This window comes from Merops nubicus, unplaced genomic scaffold, assembly GCF_000691845.1.
Source record: "Merops nubicus isolate BGI_N331 unplaced genomic scaffold, ASM69184v1 scaffold22290, whole genome shotgun sequence".
Lineage (NCBI taxonomy): Eukaryota > Metazoa > Chordata > Aves > Coraciiformes > Meropidae > Merops > Merops nubicus.
The window spans coordinates 18,789-32,078 of NW_008581142.1; the positions used below are offsets into that span (position 1 = coordinate 18,789).

The 13,290-nt window shown below is 40.4% G+C and overlaps 1 protein-coding gene across 1 annotated transcript; it reads right to left on the reverse strand.

The window, feature by feature from the left end:
* Nucleotides 1–299: 299 nt before the first annotated feature.
* On the reverse strand, nucleotides 300–7,592 carry LOC103781182 (phospholipid scramblase 1-like). The gene is made up of 7 exons (XM_008948887.1): nucleotides 7,556–7,592; nucleotides 5,803–5,963; nucleotides 4,682–4,724; nucleotides 3,774–3,994; nucleotides 2,803–2,964; nucleotides 1,574–1,735; nucleotides 300–359 (listed from the first exon to the last, which is right to left on the reverse strand). Exons 2-7 carry the CDS (start codon nucleotides 5,857–5,859, stop codon nucleotides 300–302), a joined length of 705 nt encoding a protein of 234 aa, XP_008947135.1. The 5' UTR covers nucleotides 5,860–5,963; nucleotides 7,556–7,592.
* Between the last annotated feature and the right edge of the window lie 5,698 nt (nucleotides 7,593–13,290).

The window sequence follows — 13,290 nt, forward strand, 5'->3', positions numbered from 1 at the left end:
TACCATTAGTAGTTATTTACAATTCCAGATTCCTTGGAAAAAAAGTTGCTATATATTTCTCTAAATTACAGGATTGAACTGTACAGACAAAAGGTTATTTGAATACTACAAATTAGTTAATCAGATTACAAACAAACAAAACACACAACAAAACCAAGCCATAAAGCTTTTAGTTTATAGAAATATAGCTACAATTACAAGATGTAATTTTCTGACATTCTTACTAAAGCTCTGCAATCCACTGGGAAGTTCAGAGGATTATGTTCTTCTTCTTCCTTCTATATTTCTAGATCTAGATTTCATTGCCAAACTCCTGTCCGCTGTTGCTTATCACCAGCATGCTCAAAAAACATGAAGTCCTAAGATGGAAACAAAAAGCAAACAAAACAAATACTTCTTAAATGTATTTCTTTGCACAGAGATCTCCTGGTTACTTTGCAAGGTATTCAAAGCACCTTCTTTTTGGAAACCTCAAATGATAAGAAGTTTGGAGCACCTCTCTCCACCCCATCATCATCTGGGTCTCTCAGAAAAGGATACTCACAGACGGAGAAAGATGTAGTCCAAAGTCCTACATGGAAACTTTAAATTGCCACTAGCCAAAGCCATGCTTCCTTTACTCAGGATTCCTGCCCTGGCTTTGTTCAACCTGACTTCAATTTTGCTTCGAACTGGAGTCCATCGTAATGGTCATTATCTTTAGCTTACGTCTGGAGGCCCCATTTTCTATGTCTGGAATACTAGGTTGCTTGCACTCAATAACACTAATTCATGCACGTGGTAGCACATGAACATGCATAGCTAAGTAAAATCTGTCTCATGCACAGGGCTGTTAGAGCCTGGTGAGAGCATTCCAAGCTCAAGATGTTTCCTGTGCCCCCTTCCTCCTCCTCCACAGCTCTGCCAGCACAGCAGCAGTGTACTTTTGAAAGGTACCCGATGCTGAATTGCACAGGTATGTGGAAAAACGAGTGTGTTGCACAGTTTCCAAAGAGTGACGTGAGCTGCACTGCAGTATTTGACATGACAGAGCCTGAGCGCAGCTGAAAAGCCCTGTATCAAGGTAGATCTGTTTTGCCTCCACAGAAGTCCCTCCCATTGGGAATGAATCCTCTCAGAGTGTTTAATCTAGCTCAGCTCAGTGCTTCACATGATGCCAAAAAGGAGAGTCAGGAAGCACTGGCTGCAGCATTCAGCTGCCCAGTTTACCAGCTCAGCAGGCTGATCTGGCTTTGGATAGGTCTCTTGGCTATTGCTGACCTGCACTACTTTGGTCTCACCATTCACATAAACATGCTTTCCTCTGCTCATGAGTCTGTAAGGAGACTTCCCTTTGCAGGGTTTCTCAGTCCCATCACATACATGCCGCTTAAATATGGTTAGCGCTTCATGTAGTCTAGAATAAGCTTACTACCTGAAATAATTCTTTATTGCCCTCCATGGTTAATTTACATACAGGAAGTTCACTACAAGCCATCACCCACTTCTACAATCTCAGAGTCAAACCCTTTATCAGCACAACCTGAACATGAAGATGAGTTCATATTCAAGTATGAGGGAATGGCAGACTTACGATAAGGAAGCAAGCACCGATCATGACAGCTTTTATTTTTACATCAAGGTCTAGTGGGAAAGTGACTCCAAAGTTATCTGCATCTGTAAAGGCCTCTTTCAAAAACCCAGTCCACTGCTTAGAAATCCTCCCAACAGTAGAAGTCTCATCCACAGACTTCACCTATTAATATAAAATTTAAAAAAAAAAAGAACAAAATCCATCATCCATAATATTCCCAAATCCCTTTCATCCATTTGAAAGCTTCAGATTGTGTTGTTTGATTTAATGCAGCCACTGAATGCAACTTTGTACCAAAAGGCAACCCTGAATATCAGAAAGTCAGTCTTATATAGCACAGACATGAAGTTAATTCTAAATCTGACTACAGAGTTCAATGCTTTAATGGTTTTGGAAGAGAGCTACTGCATGCACATACACATGCTCTGCTGGAAGTGGTGTCTTCTAGCCGAGGGAGTAACTTAATTTGTCCTGCCATGTATCAGGAACTGCTCAAATGAAAATGAAACAGGTTACACTCTTCTGTTCCAAAGTAGAGATTAGCCCTTTGTCAACATTACGTTTCCTGAAGTTAGATCCAGGCTTCAGAGTCACGTGAAAGACTTGCTTCCAAAATAAAATTACACAGAATTTGCTTTAGCAACTATTTTTGTTATTTATTGGCAACATCATTTAAAATACTAAATGGTATCTACTAGTCTATCTACCACTTAACATGTACAAAAATAGTGATGCATTAATCACTACTGGTTTTAAGCAGAGGTTGTAACTCTTCAGTCATTCCAAATCTGTATTTTACATCTTAATTTTCTTTATTTACTTGGCCATTGAATGATTATTAAATGATCAAATGAGTGCTTGTAGGAAGTAATTTTAATAAATATGTGACACAGCTCAGAATAACATTTTTTTTGGTTGTTAGGGCTTACAAATTTTAAAAGATTTTGCTGCTGAATATTAAGAGTTAAGAGATTTGTATGCAACCGCAGGGAATCAGTCTCATTGATCACTGATGAGTGGCTTTAAGATGTCATTTCTGGAGGTTTGTCTGGCTTATCTAGAGTAATCTAGGTATCCAGAGAAGTGGATTGATTATACTAGCATTAAAAGATTATATACTAATAACTTTATATATAACTACAGTTCACTTGACAGGTAATAGCCCAAGCAACGAACAATAAACTATTATCAGAAAGAAGTTGTATACAACATTTTTTAGCATTGCATACCTCAAAATTAATGTCCTGACAACAGCTGCAAACAACACATGGGCCAGTAATTTTCAGTACATCCATTCTTTTCTCATCTTGAATGGTAAACTTTGGCAGGCAGGGATGCCAGTTCTGAACAATGTAACCAACTGGTGTTCCTGGAGGTGCCTGAACTTCCAGCTTCAAAGGAAAAAAAAAAAAAAATTTCCATGTGATCATTTATCCTTTGATATGGTTCTTAGATGAGGCCCACACTAGCACACAAACCAAACTCAACTTGTTCTTCTTCAGCAGTCTGGTTTTCTAATATATGAGGTTACACTGGGTTTTCTGTGAACATTTTCAGAAAACTGCATGCAAATGGCAACTTCTGCCTTCACTGAAAACAGTAAGATGCTCCTAAGCCTATGGGGCACACAAGCCATGTATCCACAGGAGAAAGATCAAAGTCTAGTGAAAGAAAGGTGGTGAGTATCTTAAAAGCATTCAGTGAAGATAACACAGGATGCAGCTACTACAAATCTCTCAGTAAGAGCTCTGAATAGGCTCGGATTTGAGGCTGCACCCCAGAATTAATTTAATATTAAAGAAGCTCATCATTTCATGTGTAGAATCTCACTATGCTTTCACAGCAGCTATTATTTTATCTCTAACACTGCTATTATTTTCTGAAAGGTGCTGCCCGACTCATACTGCAAGTCCATCTCCAGCACAGATTTTGGCACTAGCCAAAAGTTCCCTGACACACTGTTGAATCCTATTTTTCATTTGTAATCAAACCCTGCCAGACCAAACCTAAGTGTTGCACCACACTAGTTTCTTCCCAAACCAAGGAGATCCCATGCACAAATCCCATAGCTCTTTCCCCACAGCTTAGACAAAACTTGACTTTTTTCACCTCGCCTTCTGATTCAAGGCAAGCCCATCTTGAAACTGTCCAGGTGGACCATGCCCCACGTGAAGGAAGACAGTGAGAAGGAACAACTCACCTCCTGTAAGCAGCAGGGAAAGCAGCATGAAGAACAGCGGAGGGGTCTCTGTAGTGTTATCACCTCGTGGCCCAGGTTGTCTATAATCCGTAGGGTGAAGGGTCGTGATGGCCCACAGCAATTCCGGGTACAACAGTCTGTGTCCTCTGCTGCAAAGTACACCCTTTGCCCCAACGAATTCTTGATTTCATATTTGTTGTTTGTTTCAAAGCCAATCAAAACTGGAAAATAGGAACAGAACTGTTAAATTTCTGGGGGGTGTCTGGTCAGAGAAGCTGCCATGCTAACTCTAAAGCTGCCCTTTGGGAAGGCAGACCTCACTCAAAGTCCACCAGAGGCAGCTACTGGCAAAGGAAAGTGCTAGGGAAGGACCCCCTGTCCTGGTCTGGGGTCAGCCAACATGGGTGGTCTATTTTATTCCTTCTATTTGAAAGACACTGACAAAATCTTTTTTGATATTCTTAAAGTGAGCAAAATGGTTTAAACAGGAGGAAAACAGTTCGATTCACTGAAACAGCATGATTGCCTGGGAAAGGGGATCAGAGCCACAGGCCTTAGATGGAGTAAGAGAGGACATAAAAGAACCTTAAGTAGGGAAGACAGGCAAGTAGGAATCATGTCAATGAATAAGATGGGAAATGTGGGGCTTCAGCTTTAAATAGCTACCAGGATTATTCAGTTGCATTGCTATGCATCTTTTAAGGCACAGAAACTTCTTAAAATCCTCTGCCTTCCTGTTTTCTCCTTCCCCTTCACAACTTCTACAGGAACTGAGGCACATAACAGAGGCAGGAAAGAGAAAGGTGGTGATCCATCTTGAATACACAGTATCAAAGAAAGTCTAAATTTTACCATTCTTGGAATTATTAGATTTAAAAATTTCTCTGTTATAAATACTTTTCACTTACTCTCAAGAAGTTCAGTTTGCTGATGAATTAATATCTGGTCAATCTGTTCATGGTTGAAAAATTAAACAGAGTGAACAGTTAATAAAATGCAACTAAGAGAAATGTAGTTTTAAGTAGCACTGATGTTTCATTTCAGAGTGTAGATCAATACATTGTCTAGAAGCAGATCGTGTACCAGCAAAGCTGTAGAAGTAGCTCACATCTCCCCTGTCCTGTCCTCTGTCAGTTTAGCAGAACAGTATTCAGAGCATTGGAGCAGATGGCAAAGGTTATACCCAATGTGGTCTGGTTACAAGCAAGCAGGGCTAACTTGCCTGGGGACCTTTCAGGACTTGGGGTAGCTCAGCTACAGAGCCTGACAGAGCCTCCAGCACCACATATCCCAGAAGCCTACATCAGGAGTCTGATGACAGAGAAACCCAGGAAACTGGAATTTTAGAGCAGAAGCTCAGCTGCTGCTCAGCTCTGAGTGAAACTCAGGAGGGAAAAAAAATATAATATATATATAAAAAAAAAAAAAAAAATTGGTCTCTCCTCACTGGTGCAGGCTGATTTAGTTTAGGTTTTGTTTGGTTTTGGTTTTTTGTTTGTTTTTCTTTTTTTCTAAAAAAAGAAACAAACCATAAAAAAACCAACCAACAAACACACCATAAAAACAACTGCTGACATCTCAGTGTTAGGCCTTGATATTTGTGTGATGAGCTGAACTGTACTTTTACAGCACAAGGACATATCCTGTAATGTGGAAACAATTCCTATTTTGCTATTAAGAGTCTCTATGCTGTGAAATTTGACCACTGCCTCTCCTAACAACATTATGAAGAACTGTGAAGAAAGCAGCACGTAGAAAATTAAGCACCTCTAATGTCTACAGTTGCCCATGTTACATATCTTGCCCAATCGCATTACATCTCACTAACAGTAGCTTCAGAAATGGGAATGATGTATGGTAGCCCTGTGCCCCTGGTCCTTCAGCATCTCACTTGGCACAAGAGTACTCCATAAAGTACTGCAGCTGTAACAGGCACCTCCACACTCAAACATGCATCAATCACATCACAAAAGGCTTCACTTAGCAGCCCAAAAGCAGCAAACATTCTCTGGGGAAGAAGGAACGGTACCTGTGTGAGGTATTCCAGTCCAGGAGGGCAGTTGGGAACAGCAGGAGGGATAGGCATCCAGATTGCTCCCCCCTGTGCAATGGGCTGGTTCTGGATGGGTGGAACAGCAAATCCAGGTGGGACTCCCGTGGCCTGTACCTGGAATCCATAGCTCCCAGTGCCTGCAAAACCTGGCATAGTAGAAGGCACGCAGCTGTGAAACTTAGATGTTGGAAAAGAATTGCCCCATGGATCTTTAAAAGATTAATTTATTCACTATTTTGAACTATGAAGATGCTTATACCTACAATGTATTTCAGTTATGAATAGTACAACTTTCATGAAGGAAGATACAATGGATTGCAGTGTTCTAATCCCTTCAGGAAAATAATTTTTTTAAAAAAAACAACAAAATAAATAAATGTATCATTCTTGAATAGAGTAGAAACTTTATTCACATAAAGCGAGTCAATTAAAAAACCTATAAATTAATAAATAAAGGTTATGTCTAAGTGGAGAAAACAGAACACCTTAAAATACAGGAATATTATCATCATTTACAAGTTGTCAGCTGAGCGAATGAGGAAGTTTAAGACAAAGTTTTCCTGGAATTATACCTTCTACTTATGTGATAGGAAATGTCCTTTTAGGAAAGGCTGTCTGCAGTTTCCAGACTAGATTAGTGTGATCTAAAAACTGCACTTCTTATTTTTTTTAAATGGATTCTCTTTCAAAACTCAGGAAATACACAACTCTATGGTGGAGTTGTGAAATGAAGGAGAAAATAGTTCCACATGTTGTGAATGCCAAAGTTTTGTACGAATGTAAGTTTTCTCCAGTTAGTATTCAATAGGAAACAGGAGCTCTTATGAAGCATTTCAGGGTCTAAATGCTCAGCACCCCACCAGATGGCACACGAAGCACTGCTTGGTGCTCACAACCCATCCCACATCTGGCTGTGGGCAGAGCCTTGCTGTGCTTGCAGCAACGCAGCCTTCGCTACGGACATGCTTCGTAACCCTGTAGCTGAAGCTGCTGAAGTTGCTATTGAAAGTAACAGAACAAGAACTGTTTTCCCTCGTTTAATAATTTCCTGCTATGCAGATTCAATCTGATGTAATCATGCAATTTAGGCCAAACTTTTTTTGCATTTTATCTATAACCTGTTCTTCAATCCCGATTGTTAGGTACTGCTTATTGTAACTAGGTTCTCCAGAAAATCAATAAGTTGCCAGAATATAAACTATCTAGAAGTGCTGTATTTTGAATATATGAGCAGGAAATGAGAGAAGAGGAGAAAACCAAAGGAGTGAAAGTGTAAGTATGCAAAGTACAGCAACAGAGTAGGAAACAGGAACAGAATACATGGAGCAGCAGAACTGCAAGGGGAAAAAAAAAAAAATTTCCTTCAGTTCTGGATTTCTAGAGAGAAATTAAATGAAAAACTCAACATGTTAATTAACAATCTGATTATCAGCAAGAAGCTGCAACACATTAATTGCTTTGCATCCGTAACACCTCTCTAAAAAAAATCCCTCAGAGTGACCACTGAGGAACATCCAGCGTTTTTAACTTCTGCCACTGTTGGTACTGCTTAGCATATGTTAACATGTAGCACAAAAAATGAAAGAAGATGACTTTTCAGCAAAACAGAAATTAAACTCTACAGAATTAACAGCAGAAAAGTAAATCAGAGACTGTCACCCTTGTGCAACATGCTACTTCCCATGCTTATTTCCTAATGATATAGCAGATCTGTAGCCAAGCAACCTACTTTGGTAAGTCCCAGGTGCATACTGTGGGTAGCCATAGGGGACCTGATTTCCTGGCACAAAGTTCGCATTTGGAAATCCAGCTTCTTGGGCAGGTTTGTGTGCTGGAAGAATGAAACATTACTCCTCTATATAAGACATTTTCTCCCAGTTTTCCCAGTTAACACTATACTTATGCCTCACTAGCAGACTCGGAAGGTTATGGACTTAAAAAAACATTTACTAACTTCAGTTGGTAAGAAGAAATAACTTGAATGTCAAGATCTTTCTTTTTTTATTTGACTTCAGACATCAGCGTCTGAAAATGTAAGATATATGTTTTGTAAATTACTCAATTTTAAAATGTACATAGTTTCAATTTAAAGCAGTCATATTTAATAAAATTAGCAGGTAAAGTAACAGCTAAGCTAATATGATTTGAACATCTCAGCAGGACCCATGTTATCTTTGATATGAACAAAAGATGCCATTTTGTTTATTATATTTTATTATATTTTACTCACCTTGCATTGCCGTGGATCTGCTTATACTTGTTCTGCAAAACAACATTTTTGTTTCATGGGATTTTTTATATAATTTCACAGGAGTTATTCAGAATTCTTTATTATTGATAAAAGATACTTGCCTATCTAAACTGTATGGGAAAGCTGAATTACAAATACAAGCTAACCACTTTAAATAGCCCAGTGTCCTTCTAGGCTGCCTCCACCACAATGCAAGTCTGAATTATCTGTGCCTGCATTCATGCTTTAAGTCTCATAAAATCATTCTCAACTTGGAGGAAAGCATCAGGATGTGCAGTTATTTCACTGCAGCCATTCAGAAACATCAATTCACATGAACAAATTACTGCAATAACTTTAGAGCAACTGGTTTAGTGTATTGATGTTGACTACAAAACCTGAAGCAGCCATGATGCCATGCTACCACCTACTCAGTTCTTCATGCTATCCCACTTCTCAAGTAGTATTACTAAATATCTCATATCCAATTTTTGTCTCCATATAATAATAAAGGGTGGGCTTGTACAAGCAAGTGGGCTTCCACAGTAGAGCATCATGAGTGAAAGGGCCAGCTTCTTGTCTTTTTCTTTCTGCTCTTCCAGGATTGCCACAAGGAGTTAAAGAAAACCAGGAAGAACATTCACTGATGCCAGCATGGACTGTGAGAGATAGTCCTCTCAGTTTCTGTGGTAACGAGAATCAAAATAATGGTAGTGACTTCTATTAAAGACAGAGCTCCAAAATAGCCAGGCAGTCCAGAAGAGGAAAGTGTAAAAAGGAGCTCCTCTACTGTTCTTTTTATAGGGCCAAAAGCTTTAAAATAAACAATAAACCTAATTATTCTTGCAAAAAATGTAGTTCAAGTTGAACTAGTAATATATTTTGTCTGCTATAGTTCTTCTGACTAGTTCAGTTCAATATAGATGTTTGTTCAGAGCTGTGAATGAAATTGAAACTGAAAGCAATTCCTTCCCGTTTTTCACCCCCAGAGTAAAAGCAGATGTCACAAGAGGATGATTAATGGTTTTAGGTTGATATGGCATCTAGCTCACTTCCCAACTCGTATCCAACATCCTCTTCATTTAATAAACCGGTCTTACAGTGTTCCTTTTTTAATACTTTTTTCTTTTATTTTACTAACTTTACAAACAAAAAGTTTAGTGTAAGACCATAGCAAAATATACTGACAAAACTAGTAGCTTGTAGAAATAGCACAAATTAAAGATGAATTAAAAAAAAAATTTAAATTAGCAAAAAATTATTTTTTCAGTTTATACTGTGAGATGCTCCACCTACCCAAAATACTGAGAACTACAACTGAACTCCTTGGTAAAGGGAGAGCAGAGACAGAATCATATAATTTATTTAAAAGAAAGCTTTATAGTAGCCCCAAGTAATTTTTCTCCCTACAACCACACATACACACCACAGATATGTAAATGTCTAGGATTTACATACATACACACAGTCTGGGATTTAGAAAATATTGACATTCTCTATAGCTAGAAAAGCAATAAAGATTTTACAAGGTTCAACTCCCATCTCATCAGATGTGATGCTAATGTCACAGTTTGGGGTGAGGGCCACCCCCAGACTGGTAAAAAATACTCTCTGTTAAGCTCTCTTCCCCCCCCCACCCCCCGAAGGGAAAGAGGAAGGGAATAAGGGAGAGGGACTTATCGATTAGAAAAGAAAAGGAAAGCAGATTCAATTCTACTACTACTGATAACAGTAATAACAACAATAAAATGGAATATATACAAATATATACAAAATCAGTATCAAACCAAAATCTCCCCTGATGTCAATACGTCACCCCCAGCTGGGGAGCAGCCCCCGGGGAAAAGTCCCAGGCTGGACTCAGCCACAGGGGGTGACTGAGCACAGGAGCTGGGTTCTGGAACTGGGTTCAGGAACACACAGCTCGGGATCAAAGGCAGGGTGGATGAAGTCCTCCTCGGATGCCAGCCACTGCAGGAGCAGCGAAGCAAGGAAGAAAGCAGAAGGGAGATGAAAGGACTTGCCCCTCATGACCCTTCGGCTCTTGTACTGAATGTGACTGATATGGGATGGAATACCCCATTTCTGAACCTTTGGGTCACTTATCTTGTCTGCTCCTCCCTGCAGGTGTGGCTTTACCTTGTCCTCCTCCGCATGGTACTCAAGCTTTAGCAGTGCCTTTGGTCTGCATACCACTCCCTGGTAGTAACTCTTAACATGGAGTGTTATCACTGTTAAAAGCAGACAGTCTGCAAAAATATGCTGCTAACTTCAGACAAGGCAGTTACTAGAAGAAGTGTTAGCTGAAAAGTTAAATCATTGAACAGAACCAGCTCTGTTCTGCCCCAAACAAGGACAGCTAAAGAGAATACTTACTTCCTTTATTAAAATTATTTTCTTCTGTTGCTTTTTAACTTGCCTCCTTCTACCAACTGTAATTCCATCATCAAGATTAACACATTGTCAGTCATGTCATGCTTTTCATCTGAATAACTGATAAAGATTGTGTAATAACATGACATTATGTACTACCAGAGGAACAATGAGCAAAACCTCACTCTTTACAACCTTTATATTACATGCACAGTATATTGTTCAGCCACGTTGTTACGCATGAGGAAATTCCCACCTGGTGAAACTCAGTCAAGAAACGGTAGTAACAGGCAGACCAATCACTTAGAAATGTGTTGGTTCCAGCTGCGTGGGTTACACAAAGCAACAATTTGAAGTCTACATTTTCATTTCTGTGCAATAAAACGAGATTTTGCATGCTGCTAGGTGTTACTACTTCTAGTAACATTTTTAATATAAATATGGGGAACAGTCACTGAAACACTACTTACTTAGCAGGGAAAAGTAAAGGTATTTGCATTTAGTTCCCACTAACGCAAAAGAGGAAGATTGCTAGTTCTTTGTAATGGAGTTAAAACCCTACAAATTTAAGAAAAAAAATAAAGGAAGTGCTTCAGCAAGTAGAAGTCCTAACTGAATTAATTTTGGTTCAACACAAACATGAGCTGCATGAATTCCCTGCACTACTCTGGCCACACTCTGCAACCTGGATCCACAACATAAATTGAGAGTAGTTTCCATTGGAGTAAATAAGCCAGCCATGGTGTTCCAGGAGAAGCAGCTGTGTATCTTTGCACACATCTTCTAAAAATCTTTACACAGCCCTTAACAATCTGTTCTAAATTTCAATTTAGTCTGCCTTTAAACAGAAGAATGGGCCAAATGTCCTCCAAAGGTTATCCTTTTCAGTGTAAGTTAGGATAAAAATGGACAAAACATTCCCCAGAATTGAGAAACCTGAGTGCAGAAGGGCAAAAGGAGGGTGGGGACTAGGCACCAGCTCCCAGCACCTGACTAGGGTTATTTTAAGTCAGGGCGATGTGAGGGAGCCTGTGCCGAGAAAGGCCACGGAGTTCAGCTTTACACAAGAGAAAGATTTTGCTGGCAGGAAGGAAGCCTTGGGAGAACTGACGTACTTCATGCAAAGTGGCTGTGTGGTATCAAGTGACCCCTGTGAAGTACCGTGTCTGGATGGTCCCGCCGCATGCAGCCGTGGGGCAGGAGTGGGAGAGGCGGGGGGGGGCGGGTAGGGGGGGGGGGGCCCCCCCCCCCCCCCCCCCCCCCCCGCCAGCAGCCTCGCTGAAAACAGATTGTGGAGAACGCAGCCTCGGCCACTGCAACAATCGGAGGAAATGTGAGGCAAAAGAAACGCCCTACACACACACACACGCACAGACAAAGCGGCCGTTCAATCGCCAGGAACAGCCGTTCAGCTGTGGGTGAGCGGACAGCAGAGCCCTGCGCCCCGTTTCTGTACTGCTCAGAGAGAAGAACTCGTATCAGCGAGCTCTCATTCTTCATGTCCCCAGGCATTTTCCTTTGCTCTCAGAAGTAACAGGCGATTGCTGCCATAGCTGAAACCTTCTCACCCAGCAACAGCACATCCAGCCGGTTCCTCACTTCTTCCCTACCTCAAGTCATTATTCAAAGGGGTAACATGGAAGCAACCCTCAGAGGCATCCAGGTGCCTAGACAGAGTGGTTTCCGCTCCTCCAGTTTTGAGCTTGAGCACTTAAGGACACCCAAGATCTTTTAGGAAGGAAATCAAGGAAATCCTGGTTCCAAAGGAAGTCAGAACAAAACTGTTCTAGTTCGGAGAAGAGTAAGGAAATAACATCCCTAGATCATTCCTTTTCCCAGGACAGCAGAATGTCCGTGTTTCCTTTCAGTTACTTTCTCATTTCAAAACTGCTTTACACAGATACATGTGCATGTCAGTCGATACTCTACAACTGATTTAGAGAGGTCTTAGTTCAGTTTACTACAGAACTTCTAGGATTTTTTTTTTTTTTTATCAGAAAAACATTTTACTTGCATGACAATCAGTTTTATTTCTTATCCAGCTCATTAAAATACTGCCTAGAACATATTAATGTAAGCTCTCAAGCAAAAAAGTCACGCATTGTGCCATTTAAATATCAAGCCATGCCCTTGCATTTAAAAAACAGAACTAGAAAGCCAAATAGCTGCGAGGCATGCATTAACTCACCCTAGCCAGCTTTGTGGCACTTCTTTTCGACAGTCACATTATATTAGACTATTCAGCCTCTGGATTTTAACCTTGACTGCTAGAGAGACAGTATAAGTAAACATAATTTGGTTGATCTAATTAAACAGGTTATTTTCTGGTAAAGTTAACAAAAAGCCTTCACAGAAGGCATGACATGAGCTGTAAATTTCCATACAATCATTTTGTTCTGGTGCAGTAAGGTACCATTTCCCCTTACATACACATCTCTCCTGAAACCTAGGAATGCCAACACCTGAGAGCCAAAAAAAAAGAGGTCCCACCCTGGGTGTCCAGCCTCACTGAGATGAAAGCACATCTCTACCTGATGGATAACAGGACCACCATCGCCTGAACCGGGCCCGCAACTGTCAGCTCTTGAGCTGGGCTCTCCCAGGACAGCCTCGGCAGCAAGATCTTTCCTTAAGCCAGCCTTTGCGGGGGAGTTACTCTGCTACAGAGGGGTTTTCTAACGAAGCGTACCAGCCCCAACTGGAACCCCCCCTTTGAATCATAAGTCCCTTTTCACAGCCCTTCCAAACATTAACCATCCCTGCGATAAATCCAAAACAGATCCCGAAAAGAACAACCAGAAGAAATCCTATGCAGCAAAAACCCATATTCACAGCAAAAAAAAAAAAACAACAAACAAAAA

Coding starts and splice junctions, on each gene's coding strand:
- LOC103781182 (XM_008948887.1), bottom strand. CDS start 5,859: ATGCCTATCCCTCCTGCTGTTCCCAACTGCCCTCCTGGACTGGAATAC. Junction 1,736..2,802: donor GTCAGGACATTAATTTTGAG/GTATGCAATGCT, acceptor TTATATTAATAG/GTGAAGTCTGTGGATGAGAC. Junction 360..1,573: donor TCGGTGCTTGCTTCCTTATC/GTAAGTCTGCCA, acceptor TTTCCATCTTAG/GACTTCATGTTTTTTGAGCA.